The following is a 23,457-nucleotide window of genomic DNA, read 5'->3' on the forward strand; positions in this document are numbered from 1 at the left end:
GCCATCTCTTTGCCCAGCTTCTTATCAGTGCATCCAGTTCCCTACGTGTCATCCTGTCCAGGCTGTAAAGACAGAAGCCAAAGAGTAGCTTCGGGATAAGGTTTTGTAATATGATCATCTGATTCTGCCTGGGTTTTCAAGCACCATTCACTGAAGTTGCATAGGACTGCCTCTTATCAGTCCTGTTCATGACTACAATTCACCACCCAAGCTGCACATACTTTCACCAGGACTAACCCATGGGATTTTTCATCCTGTCCACCATGAAAGGCATGTTCTCATTCACTGTGTAGGCTTTCTTTCATGTGGGACTGATGCTCAAAGCACACCATTTTTGGGCATTCAGGACCAGACCAGTGTCTTTGGTAAATGCTGCAAACAGTTATAGATTGGATTACAGCTCTCTTCTACCTATGGCCAGGGGGTTAGAGTCATCAGTATAGGCCATCGATCCTATATGGATAACTTTGTTGTAGCATTATAGTAAAAGCCTTTCTGTTGTTCATCTGTGAGGCAGAAGATTGGGTCAAGGACAATACTGAACAGGAGCGGCAATAACAGATCGCCTTGCTTGACACCTCATGTGACGGCTATTTTGGTGTTATGCTTACCAATCACTTTGAAGGATGTTGTGCAATTCATGTACAGAACTTTTACAATTTCAACCCAATCTGAGTTTACCTGAAACCTTTCCAGACCTGCCACTAAATATCAGTGCAACATGGTATCCAATGTTTTTGCTAAATCTAGCAGAGCAACACTCAGTTTCTTTTCATTTGTCATTGCTTGCTTAATTGCTTGCACTAGAAGGTAGATGTTTTCCACCAGGATGAAACCTCTTTGCAATGGTTGTTGTTGTTGTGGGGTTTAACGCCATTTTTCAGCACGCGATAGGCTATACATGGCGGCCAGTATTAATGGTGGAGGAAGAACCCGGGAAAACGCCGGAAAGAACCACCGACCCACTCTTTGCAATGGGTTGAGGACTCTGCTCGTATATGGTCTATAGCATGTACTGCCATATACAACCTCAGAATCACTCCAAAGATTGTCACCAGTTATTGATGTCCTCTAGGTAGTCTGCCCTCTTCAGATTATACTTCTGGAGCTTTCACTGTCTGTGGGATCCATCCTGGAACTAGCCAGATGCTGAAGATATTTGTCAACAGGACTGAAATGTTTAGACCAAGAAATCACAATCTACCGATTTCTGACCAGTCGGAACCTCACCAACAAGCCGGCGTGAAAAGTTTGTGTGCATCAGCAGATCTCTGCCTTCCTTTGCACATGCTTTTCCCTCCTGTTTCTGCATTGTCCATTTGTTTTGCATCTGGCCTTCTTTGAAGGATGTGCATCCTTCTCCAACAGCCACCATGCAATCAGGATTTCCAAGGAATGCAATCACAAGCGAAATCACCTCATTACTATGCATGAATCCTGCACACTATTAAAGCCATGTGAGATCTTCCATCACACATGCCTATGTTCAAAGCTTGATCAGAATCAGATTTTAAAAAATGTGGTCAAAATAGTGGTAACAAACCCAACCAACCAGATGCAAGATGACCTCATTAGTATTCGTGTATGTCATTACTGAACTGTCAAATATCTTGATGATATAAGCATATATTCCAAGTCTGATCAAAACTGGATCAGAAATACGGCTTTCAGAGCAGCAACAAGCTCAGGCAATCAGATGCAAGTTCACCTCAATAATATGTCAAGACTTCACTCACTGTCAAACTTCTCTAAGATCTTGATGATATCAGCATATCTTCCAAAATTTATAAAAATTAGAAATATGGCCTTCAAAAGTGGTAACAAGGTCTCCCAAGCAGATATTTAAGGATCTCACTCATTATCAAACCCAACCAAGATCTCAATGATACTCTAACTCATTATCAAGCCCAAACAAGATCTCAATTATACTCTAACCCATTATCAAACCCGACCAACAGTTCAACAACACAAGTCCACATTTCAAAACTGTATCAAAATCTGGTCAGAAATATGGTCTCCAGAGTGGCAATAATGTCAGTCAACCAGATTAAGTTTACTTCATTATTAAACATGGATCTCGCTCATTAACGAACTCTTCTGCGATTTTGATGATATAAGCCCATATTCCAAGTAGATCATACTCGAATCATAACCATGGGCACCATAACAGTTACAAGTAATTGTAGATGGATGAACAGAGAATGAGTGATGACAGATGCAAGGCTATGCCATAAGCTTACTTGGTCTTATAAACATGTAAGCTGAGAAACCTATTTTAAATCCTTCATCATCTCTATGGCTCAGAGAGGAATCTGGGAAGTAGGTCACAGTAACATACTTTATTATTAGTTCTCTCCATGGTTTTAACATTAATAACAAGATGTAGCCAGTAAAAATATTACTTAAAATCGAACAAAATTAAATATGTCAAGCCTTCAAAAATAAAGAAAACTGTAATACAGATTGTTTTTGGTTTCATTTATTTTTATTTTTAAATGAAAAAAACCACAAAAAAAACAATACAGCTGCTGGAATCAGGGCAACCTGAAGAGTCTACAAACTACATCAATATAATCGAACTATATATTTCCACACAGAATAATATAAAAAGCTATGTAAATAAAAGATATAAAAATGGGTCTCATTTAATGAACTTTACACATATTCTTTGCATAACAAATGTACACATGTATTCCAGTGCAAGTACTTACAATGAAACAACAATAACAAAATTAGGATCAGCAAAATTGGACATGATCTGTAGGTTAGTAAAGCTAAATATCACAACATAACTTAGATATATATTCATTAGAAAACAAAGTAAGAACTTTTAATATGAAAAAGATGCTACATGTAAGAATTTAATAAATGGTATTTTATTCCCTGGCTTTGAGCAATATTAACCGATTTTTTTTCAATCTGAAGGGGTATTATATAAACACCACAAAAAACACACCCGAGTCATAATAATAAAGTTGTTAATTGACAGGAGTTTGAAGCTTCATAATAAAACATCAATGAATGAAATGAAATGAAAGTTGAGGAAGAAATAACATTACAGTAAATAGACGATAAACATGCAAATGAGTGCAAGCAGTACTTCACCCTTTGTCCTTATTCATCTTATGGCTTTTTTGTCTCTAAACTGCAAGAAGATTAAAAAACCTTCACATACTGATATGAGAATCACTAAAGTACTTAAGCGTAACTCTCAGATGACCATGGCTCCAACTGAATCCAGTGAATCTGCCTTTATTTTAGCAACACCTTCAGAAGCCTTTCTACAGAAATTCATTAACACAGTAGCCAATTAACATAGATTCTACCCAGTCTGAATAAAGTACTGGACTCTAATGCTTGTACCAGACTTGGTGCCACATAAGAAACTGCTGTTGCATCCATAATTTTTTATGAAAAAAACATAACATTCTGAAATGAAAGAAAGCCACAACATGAAAGTCAAATAGGGAGGAGGGATGAAGTCCTGCTTGTTCTCCATGTTTATATTTACAGTATAGGCTGTTTTCTTCTTAACTTTTCAATGTCTTTTTTTTCTGGATGAAATGGCAAAGTCTTGTGGTTAATTATGTCTCTTTGAATATGACAAACAGCCTAACCATGACTAATTCTGAGCACATTCAATGATATGGCTCAGTCTCAGTGAGTATTCTCAAAGTAATTTAGTGCTATTATTTAAAATGTGCAAGGCATATTTGGAACTTGTCCCAACAGTAAAGTTTATACTGACTGAATGCGCCAACATAAAACAAATACTTTTGCTTATGGAAGGAGTAAATGCAGGCATTTAGGGACTTTAACTTACGGCAGGAGTAAATGCAGGCATCTAGGGACTTCTGCTTATGGCAGCAGTGATATGCAGATTTCTTGCGACTTCTGCTTATGACTGCAGTAATATGATGTCATCACTGATCCAATGCTTGAAATTAAATTATTTTACATAATCTGAATTTGTTCAAAAATTTCTTCATGCATTTATAGTCAGGCAGTTTGCATAAATATTCAAATATGATGCTTCCTAGTTTTCTGCTCTGTAACTTTCTGCAAATTATATATTTCTTGGAATAAAAAAATATTGTTAATATCCATCAAATAGAAATATAATCTTTTTTTAAATTAAACTTGAACTGGAATGATTCATTAAAAGCTACCAATTGAAAATCAGTCTAACAATATGTTGTAATATTTTAAAATTAAACTAAAACAGGAACCATTCATTCAAAACTACTGACTGACAACCAGTCTAACATCAATTAGTAATTGTGTACTTAGGACAACACTTGTAGAAATATTCAATTACTGGCCAGAAGAAATCTGAATTTACAGCTTGTAAAACATGTAGCCTGGCTTCATCAACGATCAAAAGAGCCCATGGAAGTTATTATACAGAAAGACAAAATTAGTTCTTGAATTCAGATTATTGTAAAATTCAGATATCCTAAATTCAACACTGAAGAATTATCAGATATTGCGTACATTAATAATAATGCTAAAAAAATAATAATAATAATAAACAGTAATAGTAAAAATAATCATCATCCTCATTAGTCAACTGATAACTGGCTAATGTTATTAAACATAGATCAGACCTAAGACTTGCTTAATCTAAAAGCACAGGACCTATCCACCTCTTCCTGCCACTTTTCCATGTAAACACATGTTGGTACAGTGGAACCCTGCTATAACGTGATAATTGGGGTCCTAAAAATTGGATCGCATTAATAGTGGGGTCACATTAATGCCGTATGATATCGTACTGTCGAGGCTTGCAATTAATAATACACATATTTCCATTGCAAAAGTTGCATACATATTTAAACTATTCAAAAATTCTGTCACAGATCATTATGAGTCTGAGGTCAATGGGAAAAATTAACAGCAAAATTAGGTTAAGAAAGACAAAACATGTGTACAGTTCATTACGTTCCAGGGTCTATAAATGGTGTCTGTACACATACTGCTAATATTTTCTCATATGTGTTTCTGTGTATATTTATACATTGTAAATTTACAATAATTAACGCTAGTACGCCTATTTGTTTGAATGACTACAGCAAGAATAATTAACAATCAACACATGCTTTCAGCATGCATATAACTTTTACTTCAGATTTTGTGAATACTGAAAGAAACATGTGAAAACTACTATACTAATCATTGTGCAAATTGCAGTGAAAGGCCTGCATTTGTAGACTTGCTTTTCCATAACGGAATTTTTAAAAAAATAAGAATTAATAACGAGTTCATAAGCAAGCACCAGACACGTGAAAAACCAGAATTAAGTGCAGTAGATCTGCAATGGTACAAGTCACTTTTATAAAAAAAATTATGCTGAACGCATATACATTCGCATACCATTTCAATTTCCAGCTAACAAAGTGGACATTATTTACTGTCAACTGATTGCATCTAATAACACCACCAAGCCCAGCGAACATGCTGGCAGCTTTCGTTTTCTGATGTTTATTAAACTGTGAGATCTTTTATCAGCCACCGCATTGTCTGCTGCTTGGTTTTGTATGCAGCTAAAGAGGAAACACATGTTGGCTATTGTCTGAGCAATGATTGTATACAGAATTAATTGAAGACAATCACAAAGACGACTTACTGGCTTTACTCATGGATTAGTAATAAGTAAAATTTCTGATAATACTTATTTTGGCATAACACTTCAAGAACCTGGTGAAATTGTTAAATTTCAGAAGCTATGCCATGATTGTATTATGTTAAAATTCATGCACAAACTCTTCCCCAAAATGATAATAAATGTTTTACACACTATTTCTCATATTTAAATTTTTTTCTCTTCTTGGTACAAGAAAAATACATGTACATGTATTTAAAATTTCAGGAACCATGCCATAATCATATTATATTCAAATTCATATGTGAACTCTTCCCCAAAATGATAATAAATTTTGTATACACTATTTCAAGTACTTTGAAGAAAAAATATTTTTTCATATGCAAATGAATATACAAAATTTCGGGAGCCAAACCACAACCACATTATATCCGAATTTGCGCTATTGCGGGGCGCGTTATGGTGGGGTCGCACTGTTAACTAGTGAACAATAACCAAAGCAGTTTCATCTGTAAGTTTATACACAATGTACATGTGTAATTAATTAATCTGTGCCTGTAACTTGTGTGTACAAGAAACCTGTGTGCATGTGTGTATGTATCTGTAAAATGGGTACTGACTGGCTGTAATCTCTCTGTGATCAACATGAAAATTAAACAGATTAAGTAAAAAAACAAATAAATAAGTAAATAAAAGTCAAAACAAAGATAAAATCATCTTGGATTAATAACAACATAATAAAAACATACTTGGCAATTTAAAAAAATTTCAAAGTAGAGTTTCAAAAATAGATATTAACACATTCACCGGTAATTAAAAAATGTGAAGACTAATATGCTAATAAATAATGAATTAACATGTATACAAATATGGCTGTGACAATAAAAAAATGGCTCACCAGTTATTATGTACTTTTGAGAGAGTGACGTATGTAAGGTGAAGTTGTTTGCATTTAAAACATGTACAATGGAGAGAATGTTGGCATACCTCTATGCTACATTAATGTAATGTGGATGATATTTCTTTGAATATTGTACTTTTGAAAATTGTACATGATTTAAACACTACTAACTAAAATGACTGCTCCTTGTGCTAAAAAATCAGCCTGAATTAGTCTAAAGTACACTATCCATAGCAGCTATTAAAACAGGGAAAATGAATTTTGCCAGACTAGACAATACCAGCTTCTGAAAGTGCAATGAATAAATTACCAAATATATAAAATATAAAAAAAGGTTATCGGCTCTTTTTTATACAATTTACCTCAGACTGAAGTTCAGGAAGTGAAAATGACCAAGTAGAGCTAGCACTTTTTTGAAAGGTGCACATCTGGAGTAAGACCAAGCTGTATACTCAATAACCCATATTACACCCATCAATCATACACCAAAATAAAGAGAATTAAAGGTTCTTTGAATTATACCCAAGATATACAAGGTCTTTTTTAAAAAGCCAGTATAACCAGTGAGGAAAGCCGGGTAAATACTTTTTCTTTAAAATCCTAACCCTATGCAAAATATGAAACTGTAGAGCACCACCTATACTATTAGTCTGCCCCCCTCATCTATACAATAAACACATTCCCAATGGTGATATAAGAGTTATGTCCCTTAGAATACATATTATATGGGGAAAAAAAGATATGAGAAAGGAGTTTGGCAAATACATCCTAAATAAAAATGTTTTAAGTTTTGCTTGGTGTTTTACATCAACACAAGTTGGTGTTTATGAGCGAAGGCAATTGGAGCTAGGATGCACAAAGATAGCCGGCTCAGCTGATTTGATATTTGAATTCAAACCCACATCCAATAAATAACAAGTCTGGCAAGCTAACCACTGAGCCATTAAAGGTCCTGCCTCCATTAGCTGTCTCTTCCTATTCTATATTTATGAATCCACAAAGGAGGAGGGAGACACACTAAAGTAAATTGAATTTCATGTTTTATAGAAGTTTATGTTTACTGTAAAATGGGATCAAATTCTAGCTGATTTTGTTGTCTCATTATTCTGATGCCTTTGAATGAACACCACAATGAAAGCCATGCATTCTTTTATCCAGTGACCTCTGACCTATGGCAAAAGAATGCAATTCTTACAATGCCATGGGCAGTATGATTCAAGTCAAGATAATCATAAATACATTGAATAAGACATATGACAAGCAAAATTAAATCTCCATCAATCACTTTTCCACCTTATCTCATACGATCTTCCAAACCAGCAGACTACCTGAATCAATTGTGATGCAAGATATAGGTAAGACAGTGAAGAATCATATTTAGAACATAAATCTTACTTCATTATTGAAGTAAGATTTATGTTCAACATTAATTAGAAGATTTTTATTTATCGCAAACTAACTTGATTACAAGTAATTCATGCAAAATTTTTTTTTATCAGAGTACTTCAGATCATTCAGCCATTATCTTAAAATTCCATCCTGAACTTTTTCTTCACTTTACACTGAAACAGTGTATACAGTTATAAGAATTTGCCCAAGAAATAATGTTTTAGTCTACTGGTTGTTCAACAGTCCAGTTACTTTAGCAGATGGGTATCTGTTAGTACTCTGAGCTATGCGTAATCATGCGAGTATGTAAACAAAATGTTTAAAGAACCAGCTGATTGAAATGCAAGGAAGAATTTATTAAAGTTTTTTAGATTGCCATTATGAAAATTACTAATGATTTGTATTACAAATGTTACAAGCTCTGGTAACCCAGCAGGCTTTCATTTTGGTGCTATGTTGTGAAAATCTGCACCATATACAGCCTTTGGTGATGGAGTGGCACAGTGCAGCTTATACGAACACTGCTGGGCTATGTCTCATAAGATAATTCACGTTATCTACCATATGTACTCACTTATAAGACAAGTAATCTGCAAACTGCACAGAGCAAATATGCTGTCACATAATGCACCTGCAGATTTGGGTCTACAACCCCTGAAAATCCCACTCGCAAGCTTGCAATTTGCAAGTGGAAAAATGTCATCTGTGAGCTCAGAAAATAAGTAGGCTATCATACAGCGATACTTATCACAAAAAAATTGTGATTTTCTATCTGCTTTTTAAAAAAATTATTTATTTACTGGCAACCAATTTGACTAGCATTTTCAGTTAAAATGCGAATTGCAATTGCCAAGAACACTGAATTAGAATAACAATTATAATGTACATAAATGTCTTGAATGCGTACCATGTGTGGGTGAGAGGCATGCATAAAGGCATATTCGGCACATACATACCCACCCCTTTCGGCTTATTGTCAAATGTGCATCTGTACCGAAGTAACTCGACAATATTTGGATTAGTTCAGATTCAGCAGCAAGCACCCTGTCCCACTCAGACATCACATGGGTATCACTCGCTGGCTGAGATTTACGATCCCAGTCAAGCCATCGACAAATGGTACTTCATGGTTCCAGCAAATGTCATGTGGGTGGACATAAGAACAAGCTTGCAGTGGCTGATTTATAGGTTAGGTAAAATGTTTTTACAAAAACTACAAGTATTATGCTTAAAAAAAGAAGTAATAAAACCAAACTATTTTTTATTATTAAAACAAAGACAAAGACAAACATGTAATGTCTTTTTTTTTTTACCTGAATCTATTATATATTTGATGTTGACAGCTGTCGTCATCCTCCCCACCCCCGTCCCCCCTTGTTGGCATTCTTCGGCTAGTGAGTTGTCATAACAAATTGCGAGTTACTACAATTTTCAAGGTTTTTGGGTTTGTACAGTTTGTTTGGAGTAATCAGTACAACAAACAGTATAGACCCTGATCCGCTATGGCAGATCAGGATCTTTGCTGTTTGCAGCTTGATTCAACTTATATGCACATACAGATTTTATCATACAGAATCAATATAAAGCTATGGCTGTTATCATGAAAGCTATGGGTATACAAACAGGAGAATCCTTCATTATGTACTGGCTATGCTTCAGGTTAGAAATCCTTACAGTCTCTACTCTACAGCTATATTGCAACAATTCACTGTACAAATGCCCATTCCAAAAATCACACACACATACAGAGATATATATATATATATATATATATATATATATATATATATATATATATATATATATATATATATATATATATGTATGTATGTATGTATGTATGTATGTATGTATGTATGTATATATATATATATATATATATATATATATATATTACACAAATTGCACAGGATAACAGGATTCAACAGCCTGGTATTGAATATTGAAGTGGGCATTTTAAGTAAATATATTATTCAATTTCCAACTACACGAAATCCACTTTACAATCATCTCCTTGATCGACTAAAGCTTATGAGCGGGTCATACTCAGAGCCCACTGACTTTGACCTTGACCTTGTAAGAGACTTGTGAAGGTTGACCTCTCCATGTGTGATTTCTAAGTACTCTGAATTAGAAGATCGGGACAACCAGGAACAAGGACTGGACCATCCCCACAGGATCATAGCATCCAGCAGAGCTTGCATTGGGTTCGTCACAGACTGTAAAAAGTAAATAAATATCAGATTCTACAACATACTAGAATGTAACACAAAATGGGTTCCATGGTCTCCACTACAAATACCACCACATTGTACAACTTCAATGACTTTCAAAGACTTGAATAAAATTTGCATACTATATAATCTGGATGAAATAGCTTATTTCTGAAACCAGCAATGGTTATGATAATTTTATAATGTATTTTCAATATGCAATTATCAATAGCATAATTTCCAAATACATTAAACAATATTACTTGTTAGTATCTTCTGAAGTTCTAACCCTAATAACATTCAGTTTTGTCGGTATTATTTAAAGAAAAAAGGTACTGGCTTTAAATCATAAAATGTACAGCTAATATGAGAATACTACCAAATACATAAGAAGAGTTATAGGTAAACAGTTTTCTTTCAGTGCTATACATATGTCTGCACGTATAATTGGTTTTATCAGAGGAAAATATGAAGGCTAATCCACTTTTTTAATATATGCACTAAGTCTTACATGTGTTATTTACATTTTATAGTAATACTGATGAAAATTCGCCTGCAGGCATATGATACCAAGTGTGGACATGTTATGATGTGAAATAGGGTTGACATTCAAGACGAGAATCTATTCAACCAAAGGGGCTTTAACCAAACACTTAATGTTGCATGAACAAGTAGATGTTGTGTCTATGACTTGGATTTTTAACATAGCTTAACTATGATACCTGCAGTGTGATAGTTTATAGTGATGTCTAGCACTGGGGCATCATGCTGCAGACATGATGCACCATGTCTCACCCTGTCGCATTATCCTGACACCAAGCCAACCAGTCCTAACATGAACCTCTTAATGCTGAGTAACTAGCTAGGCAATTGTTAGTACTAATTTTATAAGTCTTTGGTATCACTCTGCCGGGGTTCAAACCCACAATCTCCTGCATCCTAGGTGGATGCTCTAACCACCAGGCCACCAGAGCGGTCATGCAGTAATAAGCAGAAAAAACATTCTTATTTCTGCTGCAGTATTTTTATGGTTCACAGTTGACATTTTTTAGCATAAGATGCTAAATCAAACATAAGTAGGGTTAACAAGTCCTGATGAAACCAACTATCAAGCAATCCCCATGAGTAATGGTTAGACTGAACAAGGCTCTGCCATTGTACATATATGTCTTAAGAGCTCTTTTGCACATGGCCAGAACAACAGTACAATAGAAGTATAGTACATGTTTGTAATTTCAATAGACATGAGAAAGTTTTTCTCATTTTAAAAGTATTTCTATTGTTTTTTTCCTGAAATCATTCTACAAGTCCTATATTGCACATCAAAATTTCTGGGCACACAGTTTTTTTAAATATTTTTTATCTTTCCAAAATAAATCTATCCCTTGAAACTAATGATATTATTGCTCAGTTAAACAGAAACAGAGGGGCACCTCCCTGCCTCGACCCCCAGTGCCCTACCAGTTTCTTCCTGCTGTCCTTCTAAATCCCTACCCCCTGCTTCTCTCCAGATCATTTAAACATCTTAAAGCTGTTTTCTGTCATTTCACTTATTTTTCTGATTTGTAAAGTAGCATAGGCATATGAATGTGTTTTTGTCTGTATCTTATCCCAGAAAGTTGACATTTTAAATTACATTAATGACATCATCTTTTTATCATAAAAAATCACCCATTCCTTCAACAAAGTGCCCCCTCTTCACTTCCAATCTATTAGAAGTCCTAAGCTGGAGCTCTGTACAAGAAATCCTTGTAAACATATAGGAAAGTACTAAATTTGAAAGGAAGTCAGAGGCTAGGGCTCTCTGTAAGAAAAATCCTTGTAATCATATATGCTAGTACTAAACTAAAAAAGACATCCTAAACTGGAGCTCTCTAAGAGAAACCCTTGTAACCATATATACAAGTAATAAAATAAAAAAATGTTCCAGGCTCAAGCTGTTAGAGAATTTGTTAAAATTATATATATGAATACTAAATCTAACAAGCCCCAAACCCAGTTAGAAAAATCCTTGCAACCATGAGTACTAAATTTAAAAAGAATTTTCTTACTGAAGCAATGGTATATATATATATATATATATATATATATATATATATATATATATATATATATATATATAGACACACACACACACAAACTCTTGTATTTGGTGGATATCGAGGACTCTGGAATGGAACTGCTTACTGAGGACATTTGTTCTGGCAATCTTAGAGCGAAAAGAAATAGTTTCCTGCAGTAAATTAATAGCAAATGGTGATGTATCAAGGAGGGAACTGTATCATCAATTCTAAGGAATATGAAATTTAGCAATGCAAGCAAAGATGCACACATTTACAAAAATATTCTGTATAATCCATGCAAACTAAGGACACATATAACTATTGACCACAACATGGAAACTGCAGACAATGTGATGTCATGGCCTGCTGTGACTCCCATTATCTTGCGGAATGAAAATGAAAAGAAACATTACTAAGCCATATATGAACTGTTCAGACTAAGTGGGTTGGTACACTCGGACGTAATTGTGTTTCGTTTTTTTCATCTCTGAAATATCTTTAACCGTTTCCATAATAAAAGGCTAATCAAATTATGATTATCCCTTCTCTAATTAAGGCATCAGTCTTTAATTGTTACTTCATACAACAATGTGGAAGGCTGGTGATTCCATACTGTTCATAGATATGTTTAGATGGAAGCACAGTACTGGAATATGTTCATGTATCAAAATATGCATTGTCATATTGTAAGTGCAATATATTGATAATATCAAGAACAATTTATATATGACATGAACCTGTTCTACTAAATCTTAAATCATCATATAATTCATGAAATATGAAACTGATTTTCTTTGTTGGTATTATAACTGAATTTGATTTAATTGTTTCACAATAGTTAACATGTATTTAGACTTTTTTTTGTTAACACATTAACCCCTAGCGACGACTTTACGGGGCAGGCGATAGTAGCCTACTGCCGAGCTCTGTAGCGTCATGGTCATGCATGATACACTAAAGTGGGTGGCATTATAGAAAGGTAGACAGATGTAGCTCTACAGTGATACCAAATAATCTGGAATATCTAGTTGCACTACAAAATACAGATAGAAAAACCTCATTTTTTGGACCCGACTTTTTTTAACCCAAAATTTGCTCGTGGTTGGAATCCGATTGTGTGTTTGGATTTTAGACTTTTTGGTATCAGATCTAAGGCAAACCCGGTATGAACTGCAAACAGAGAGATGAGCCTTTGCAAAAAGTAGGATAAGATGGGCATTTGGAATAAAGAGTGGTCTCCATACAAAAATAATGGCTCCATTTAGCAAAAAAAAGGAAGAAAAAAAAAAAAGTCCAACTTTTACCCTTCTGCTCATGTGCGAGACAAAGAGCCAACGAAAAACAATGTTTCTAACACAACTAGGCAGTATGTTATTGAAAGATGACCGGGGATTTGGTGTTTTCGAGTCTATTCAGAAATAGCTATCAAAATGTGTTTCCTACTCGATTTTCAGGCAAAAATGACAAAAAGCTCCAGGGGTTAATGTGTTAACACTGACCTAAGAATTTAGCGAACGGTTTTCCACATTTACAAAGACAGAAAAAATATCAATACAATCCAAGGATGCACACAATTATTGAGAAAACATGAAGAATAAAGACATTTGTAAATCATGAACAAAGAGAACATATCTACACATCTGTCTAAATGATTAGTACAAACAAGGAACGCACACTACTGAAGAAATCACAGAGACTGTGAACATTAGTACACCATGACCAATGAGAACATATTTATACATCAATAGAAATCAAGGACGCACACTACTGACAAATTCATGCAGACCGTGGACATTGGTACGTCATGGTCAACGAGGACATATTCACATTTCTAGTCTGAACTATCAATACAAACTAAGGATGCACACTATTTACAAAATCACGGAGACCATGGACATTGGTACATCAAAATCAACAAGGACATGATTACACATCTAATCCAGTCTTAACAATCAATATGACCACTCTGGTGGATGAGTGGTTAGAGCATCCACCTCGGATGCAGGAGGTTGCAGGTTCGAACCCCGGCCGAGTCATACCAAAGACTTACAAAAATAGTACTAACAGCTTCCTCGCTAGGTGCTCAGCATTAAGAGGTTAGTGTAAGGACTGGTTGGCCTGGTATCAGAATAATGTGACTGGGTGGAACATCATGCTACATGTCTGCAGCATGATGCCCCAGTGGTAGACATCACTATAGACTGCCACACTGCAGACATCGTAGCAATATGACTGAAAAATGTAAAGCAATGTTAAAAATGCAAATCACACATACACATAACAATCAATAAAAAATTAAGGATGCACCCTACTGACAAACTCAAGGAGAGTGTGGACATTGATAGGTCATGGAAAACAAAGATGTATTTACATATCTAGTCTGCACTGTCAATAGAAAGTAGGTGTACACACTATTGACAAAATCACGGAGACCATGGACATTGGTACTTCACGAACAGCGATGACTCATTACACATGTAGCCTGAGGACAGGTTTACACATCTAGTCCAGTCTTAACAATCAATACAAATAATGGACACACACTACATGTAAAATCAAGGAGAGTGTGGACATTGATAGCTCATGGGCAATGAAGACATATTTAAAAATTTAGTCTGAACTTTCAATACAAACAAAGGACGTACACTATTAGCAAAACATAGAGACCGTGGACATTGATACATCATGAACAACGAAGATGTATTTACACATTTAGTCTGAACTATCAATACAAATTAAGGTGCACACTACTGATAAAGTCATGGAGACTGTGAACATTGGTACGTCATGCACAACAAAGACATATTTACACATTTAGTCTGAACTATCAATACAAACTAAGGACGCACACTACTGACACATTCAAGTAGACCATGGACATTGGTACATCATGACCTATGAGGACATGTTTACACATCTAGCCTGTTCTTAACAATCAAACCAAATTAAGGACACATAAAACAGACAAAATCAAAGAGACTGTGGACATTGATACGTCATGAACAAAGAAGACGTATTTACACATTTAGTCTGAACTATCAATACAAACCAAGGACTCACACTACTCTCAATTTCATGGAGACTGCATACATTAGTACTTCATGAACAATGATTACGCATTTACAAATGTAGCATGAACTATCAGTACAAGCTAGGAGCGCAAACATCTAATCTGAACTATCAAAACAAACTAAGGATGCACACTACAGACAAAATTACGGAGACCATGGACATTGGTATGTCATGAACAATGATGCCGCATTTACACATGAAGCATTAACTATCAAACGGCACTAAAGACGGGGGGCCCTGAGTGGCTGAGTGGTCTAAAGCACTCACTGTTACGGATCACTGCCATCTCACCTCTGTCTGCGTGGGTTCAAGTGTCAGGTTTGGCCAATGTGGGTATGTGAGAAAGCTTGCCAGTAGCTTCTCGTGGGTCGGTGGTTCTTTCCCGGGTTCTTCCTCCACCATTAATACTGGCCACCATGTAGAGCCTATCTTGTGCTTAAAAATGGCGTTTGTGATAAACTCTGGTGTTATAAAATATAAGTAGTGTGTGGCTCATTTAAACATAATTTTCACACTTCTCAACATTAAATATTCAATTTTAGTAATTCATACATATATCAGTGGTCAACAAAATGGGATAGATTTTAATACGTACATGAAGACATAAAGGACTTGTAGCATTGCTAGGCACAATAAATAACTGTAAAAATGTTTTAATATCACGTTTTGTGATTTTTGTATTATTAATATATTGTTAATATGGGTGATTGTGGTTGGCACTTACTTCGTAAGGAGTTGTATCCCGTTGTCAATGTTGGTACAAATCGGTCTTTCTGGTCGTTGTGTTTTGGTCTCTTTTATATCCTCTAACACTATTTAGCTTAATATATTCGTATTTTGGGATAAAGAGTTAAGTTCAGATGTGAATATCTTCACATCAAATGCCCAAATAAAGAGTAATTCCACTGCCAAAGTATTTGTGTAAGTGCGAATCACAATTCACCCGCCATAATACTTTTGAGCATTTCTAAGGTGTTGTTAAGTGTCAATCGATATATTCGTGTGTTTCCCTCACGCCCTTACGACCAAGGTTTTTCCCATCAATCTCTGTGTAAGACCAGTGGGTCTCAAGGGTATAAATACCAGTCGTGTGGCATATTTTGGCAGACGCATTCCGACTGGCAGAGAGACTATTTATATGAAATAAGAGGACAGTGAAATAGAACTAATACGACAGCGGTATGCTTACTATAGAGATCACATTATACCAGTATAAACTATTACAGACAATATAATATTCCAAATGATATCAAATAAACCTACAATATATTCTTCAATGCTGAAGATTGATCCCCCCCAACGACACTTAACAGTGCTGTACTACAATAGCGTTGGTTTAACCGATGGCCTACATCTATACTGATTCAAGTGATGCAACAATAATCTATTCTACTGTTATATAATTGTTGCATATGGAATTTCAACTAGATACATATATTAAAATATCAGTACTGTTGCCATGGTAAATGACTAAACATATATATATTCATTATTTCCATATTACATTAAAGTGACATTTAGTTGGCTATAAAGAAGAGAAACAATTCTAAATTTTTATTTCAAAGTAGTAGTGCATTCTGGACCATAACAATACTAAACTCACTGGGAAACACATTCGAATGGTATTGTTTTTCGTGTTTTACGATTCAATTTGTTTTGGGTTGTACTCTTTCCTGAGAAATACTTTATTTGTTTGCAGTCATTGTTTTATTATGCACGTTCTTAACTTTGCTCTGAGCCACACATTTATGTAATTAAAGAATTTTAGGTATTATCTACTCGCCTGGATCTATTTCAGAGTTCTTACTTCATTCTTGATCTGTTCATGCATATGGTACCGTTAATATTTACCATTATTAGCGTTTATTAAATCGTTGAAACTTAAATAGCTTTCCTGTCTTGTGATTAAAATCCCAAGCTGACATCGAGTAAAAGCTGACCTTGTGCAGACCTAAAGCTCGGGACACTACAGCGTTAAACCTACAACAACAACAACACTAAAGATGCATACATCTATTCTGAACTATCAATGCAAATTAAGGATGCACACTACTGATAAAATCACAGAGACCGTGAACATTGGTACGTCATGCACAACAAAGACGTATTTACACATTTAGTCTGAACTATCAATACAAATTAAGGTGCACACTACTGATAAAATCACAGAGACCGTGAACATTGGTACATCATGCACAACAAAGACGTATTTACACATTTAGTCTGAACTATCAATACAAATTAAGGTGCACACTACTGATAAAATCACAGAGACCGTGAACATTGGTACGTCATGCACAACAAGGATGTATTTACACATTTAGTCTGAACTATCAATACAAACTAAGGTGCACACTACTGATAAAATCATGGAGACTGAACACTGGTATGTCATGCACAACAAAGACGTATTTACACATTTAGTCTGAACTATCAATACAAACTAAGGTGCACACTACTGATAAAATCATGGAGACTGAACATTGGTATGTCATGCACAACAAAGACGTATTTACACATTTAGTCTGAACTATCAATACAAATTAAGGATGCACACTACTGATAGAATCACAGAGACCGTGAACATTGGTACGTCATGCATAACAAAGACGTATTTACACATTTAGTCTGAACTATCAATACAAATTAAGGTTGCACACTACTGATCACAGAGACTGAACACTTATGAACAACGACGTCGCATTTACACATGAAGCATTAACTATCAAAAGACACTAAGGACGCACACATCTATTCTGAACTATCAATACAAACTAAGGATGCACACTCTTGATAAAATTACGGAGACCATGGACATTGTTACATTATAACCAATGGGGACATGTTTCCACATAATGTTACATGTTTAGGCTCTCATAAATAGTAACAAGAAAAGAGTGAAGACAATAAGCTTTGTACAATTTAACAAATAACTTATTTCCCTAGAAAAACAAGGAAAAATGAGAAAAAGAACTTATGGTTTTAAGAATCAAATCCAAAAATAATCCAAGAATTAAAAATTAGAAGTCCTAGTAATAAAATGTTCTAATGAATTTGAGTTTGAGTCCCGACGAAAATTCAAAATGGAAGGCAATGATGTATACTGTAGTCAGTATAGTACTGAAGTGTCAACAGTTCTTTGTTGAACCGGAGAAAATGATATTCCAGTGTTTGAATTCTGTCAATTTTGATAACTATCTCTGTCCAAGAATTAATTACAAGCACAAGTATTTCCAGGAAAAATAATCTCTTAGAATCCAAATAATTTGAAGAAAAATTAAAATTAAACTTAAACTGGTCACAACAGAAAAAACACCTTAACATCTAATTTACATTTACATCTAGCAGAAAACACATCATCTTTTTCCAACAAAGGAGTGTACTGTGGTTTGGACAGCCAACTCATTTGAAAACGTGTCTTGCTCGCCATTACTGCAAGCCAGGATAAACCGGCTGTGCAAGTTACTGACAACCTGGATGTAAGATAGCTATAGTTTTTTTCCGGTGCAGCTTACTTTCTTTTTTTCTTGATCATGCAGTGCCGACTTTTTCGTACAAAAACTTTAATTTACCTTTTCACTGCTGATTCAGGTTGAAGAATTATAAGGTTTTCTTTTAATTTATCAAAATTTTAGGCTTTTTTAAAAGGGTTTTTAGGTTAAAATAAAATCTTAGGCTTTTTTAAGTTTTTTAGGCTCCCTACAAACCCTCATTATAACATATCTAGATTGGGATAGGAGTCTCATGTATGATAACTATATGATTAACTTTGTCATAGGAAATGAATGAAACGAAATACCATGTTAGACATGGATGCTTCATAATAAATACTAGTATTGATCATTCTGGTGGCCTAGTGGTTAGAGCATCTGCCTCGGATGTGGGAGGTCGTGAGTTTGAATCCTGGCAGAGTCATACCAAAGACTTATAAAAATGGTACTAGGAGCTGCCTCGCAAGACACTCAGCGTTAAGAGGTTAGTGTTAGGACTGGTTAGCCTGGTGTCAGGATAATGTGACTGGGTGGGACATCATGCTACATGTCTGTGGCATGATGCCCCAGTGCTAGACATCACTATAAACTGCCACTCTGCAGACATCATAGCGATATGATTGAAAGATTGTTAAAGCTAAGTTAAAATCAAATCCAAAGTAACTGTAACCTCCAAAAGTGTTTCATCTACAACTGTTCTTTAGGGCAATTACATTACTGTTTGAATATATATCTTATTATTGACTGACTGATGAATTTATTTACTGACTGATTGTCTTGCAATTAGACTTTAATACAACATGACACGCTTTGGACTAATCCACCACTTTGGTTGGATTTGAAAAATTTATGGCAGGAAACTCACCTTATCAGCAATGACTATTCGCTTTTTGACAAAATAGAGTAATATGTTCATTGCATAATACGCGTATGAATCCTCTCTCTCTCTCTCTCTCTCTCTCTCTCAGGCATGTGCATATTTAATGTTGAAAATAGGAATGAATGTTTGTATTAACCATATTATGTATTTCACGGAGACTTTGTATTTTTCAAGTCACTTTGGCTGAATAAATCGATCATGGATACAACATTATTTCTTTTGTAATCTGTATAGTGTTTTATCTTAACCTCAACACAAATAATAATGATAGACTAAAAACAATGATAACAACAACAACGACAACAACTTATCTATTTTAACTGAACTGAAACCTGCTAAATAGCTATAGAGTTCAGTAATTCCAGAAGTGAAGTACAGAGTTCTATGAGAGTACATGTATGTATAGAGTTAGTGGATGGGGATAATTTTCTAATACCTTTTTACAAATGTTCATCCTGTTTTATTGTTTTGGCACCATGAATGAACAAGAATATACTTTAATGGTACAACACTCACGGTTAACCTTCCAAATCACTTAGTTTATACATTTACTAATTCAAGGTACCTCAAAAAGGTGTTTTGTATCATTGATTTGAAGTTTTAAACAGTTTTTTTCGTGTCACCTTCTGTGTAAAACATACTGAAAAAAAGACTAAAATGAGTAAGAATATTACAGTGCAGCTCTAAATAAATGTTCTTTTAAGTTATAAATACAAGTTGGTCCAGTAGAAGATCCTAAGCGTTTTGGCTATTGTTAAAAACCTCTTTAAATAAGATTGATGCCTTGTTTTTACATGTGTGTTGCTTTAATAAGATTTTGTTTACAACAGAACTATGGACACAAACCCAATTCATGATATGTTAATCAAAGTCATCAAATCACCACCTGAAGCAAGTATATACATTTAAAAGGACACTGAACGCATTCAACAGGTTATGATTCCTTGCATGTGTAGTCGCAGGTCTTAAAAGTGTGATAATAAAATACATATTGCTGTAATTAAATGTTTCATTTTGGGACTGAACATCTTGATGATAAATGTTTGACCTCAATATAATATATTTATCTTTCTATATATTTACTGAAGTTCTGTGCGTGCAACTTCCAAATTTGGTTCATGATAATCAGATCTCACCTTAATGGGATTTTTTCAGTTGATTCACATCTGTTCCCTCCTGTTTGAATACTAAGTAGGCAAATGATGAAATAAGGGCGAATATAGCTCATTTAATACTCATAAAATAACTTTTGCATATCAAAGACGTCTTTTCAATATCTTTACGTCTGTAAAACTCGCTGCAAACAGGATGTTTTAACTTTACAGATGGGTTGGATAATTAGGCAATTCTGGTACAACTCTACAATGAATTCATGTGTATTTCCAATAGCATTTTGATGTACTTCTTTCGTACATGTTGTAGATTTATTTGCTTGTACTGGACTTTTATGGTATGAATGTCGTGAGTTTCCCAACACTACTGTCTCACATGCATGAAATATTAATAAAAATACCAGGGACTGTTACATGTAACAATTTTCTTCTTATAGTTTAGTTAAGTAGTTAGTATTTGATGCTTAGATCTAAAGGGAGATACTACGTTTTTGCAAAGTGTAATTGGATAGGGGAGATCTCACTACAAGTTTTCCACTCGGCAAAAGAGGACATGGTTTCGGCGTGTGTATCGCCAGCTTTGGAAGAAAGATACACTCCAAAATCGTGAAAAAGCATCAAACGTGTAAATGGGAACCTTCCTACAAATCATTCTAGGCTAAAATAGTTGGTAGAAGCAAGATTTTACAATTTTTCCAACCGAGGATGTCCTCGGCTGGAGGTGTGTCCTCGGTATGTTGGTGTGTAATCTCATGAATGTCTTCGGTTTACACCAAATACAAATGCACACACATACACACACACACACACACACACACACAAGTAATGGCCATTGATGTTATAGCCAAATAAATGAGTACTAAATTTAAAATATTTTATGCAAATAATTGCTGCCTAGCTTTAACAAGCCTTGTGCAGCACAAGGTGGAAATTACTGAAGCAATATTTTTAAAAAACTTCAGAACAAGAAAGAATTATATTAAAATTTCATTTGTCACATGATGCCACATACTGAACTTAGCTAACAGTCAGAACAGTATTTTAATTTGACCTTAACGCATGTCTTGACACTTCTAGGCATGACAAACCTACCTTGAGCCAAGTTCAGCTGTAATTTTGTAAATGAGAACCTCCAAAATTCAATCCCTGGAGCTGGCATTTGATATTTTGAAGAAGAAAAAAATGGAGAATGCTCTCCTCACTTATTCTTCATATCTATCTGTTTCAAATTGCCATTTTTATTGACAGGCTACATTTAAGTAAGCTGTAAAAGTGCCATGGTTATTGACAGAATATGTTTAAGTAAGCTGTAAAACTGTCACATTATTGACAGAATATGTTTAAGTAAGCTGTAAAACTGTCATGGTTACTGACAGAATATGTTTAAGTAAGCTGTAAAACTGTCACATTATTGACAGAATATGTTTAAGTAAGCTGTAAAACTGTCATGGTTATTGACTACATTTAAGTAAGCTGTAAAAGTGCCACAGTTACTGACAGAATATGTTTAAGTAAACTGTAAAACTGTCATGGTTATTGACAGAATATGTTTAAGTAAGCTGTAAAACTATCATGGTTATTAACTACATTTAAGTAAGCTGTAAAAGTGCCACAGTTATTGACAGAATATGTTTAATTAAGCTGTAAAACTGCCATGGTTATTGACAGAATATGTTTAAGTAAGCTTTAAAACTGTCATGGTTATTAACTACATTTAAGTAAGCTGTAAAAGTGCCACAGTTATTGACAGAATATGTTTAAGTAAGCTGTAAAACTGTCATGGTTATTAACTACATTTAAGTAAGCTGTAAAAGTGCCACAGTTATTGACAGAATATGTTTAAGTAAGCTGTAAAACTGTCATGGTTATTGACAGAATATGTTTAAGTAAGCTGTAAAACTGTCATGGTTATTAGCTACATTTAAGTAAGCTGTAAAAGTGCCACGGTTATTGACAGAATATGTTTAAGTAAGCTGTAAAACTGTCATGGTTATTGACTACACTTAAGTAAGCTGTAAAAATGTCATGATAACTGAAAGAAAAAGTCACAAAGATATGAAACTATACCTTATAACAGACCAAAGTGTCTAAGTGACCACTTGACTGGGTAAACTCTCCCATACTATACCTGAAACTTAGGTATTAGCATTAACACCTACCTGAGTGTTCATTGGAATATTTCTTAAGTGATACTTGATAGTAATGCCATACCCTCCAGGTTATGTGCAAGTGCTGGTGGTTGAACATTCAAAGTTAGTAGGTTTTCTCTGATTTTTCTGGTTCTATCCACATTTAAGATCACATGCCAATACTTCAACTTTCATGGACTGGCAAAAAATCTTGCAATACTTTGCATGTAAAATTAACTTACAAAAAACAAAGTTGAACTTAATCAGCACTAGATATTAATGGTTGCTCAACAGCCAAAGACAAATGCAACTTAAATACAAATAAGTAAATTTTGTTTCTCACCTGTCTAATCAATTAATTTATCTATTATGAATTCTGAAGAATTTTAGAATTTTACCCTCAAAATTGAAATTCCTATTAGACAAATCCTCAACTTTTGCAAAGCAGTTCAACTTTGGTTTTACTTCAAATTACACATAAATTTAAGTAAATTTTACTGACAACTGCTTAATTGGCAATCAAACTTCAACATCCATTAGCACAAATGAACATGTAAGTGTTAAAAGTTAATGTCCAGCTATACCAATTTAATCAGTTAGGCTGG

The 23,457-nt window shown here is 34.6% G+C and overlaps 1 protein-coding gene across 2 annotated transcripts in view; it reads right to left on the bottom strand.

Annotated features, from left to right (window-relative positions):
- Window positions 1-9,802: 9,802 nt before the first annotated feature.
- Window positions 9,803-23,457, bottom strand: part of LOC149776943 (G protein-coupled receptor 143-like) — a 49,105-nt gene continuing 35,450 nt past the window's right edge. For both annotated transcript variants that reach the window (XM_089941662.1, XM_089941663.1), the window contains one exon: window positions 9,803-10,111. In XM_089941662.1, the coding sequence (XP_089797788.1) occupies window positions 9,899-10,111 (213 nt within the window). In that variant the 3' untranslated portion in view covers window positions 9,803-9,898. The remainder of the gene's footprint in view (window positions 10,112-23,457) is intronic.

This window comes from Sinohyriopsis cumingii, chromosome 18 (assembly GCF_028554795.1).
Source record: "Sinohyriopsis cumingii isolate HCF-2022 chromosome 18, ASM2855479v2, whole genome shotgun sequence".
NCBI classification, from domain to species: domain Eukaryota; kingdom Metazoa; phylum Mollusca; class Bivalvia; order Unionida; family Unionidae; genus Sinohyriopsis; species Sinohyriopsis cumingii.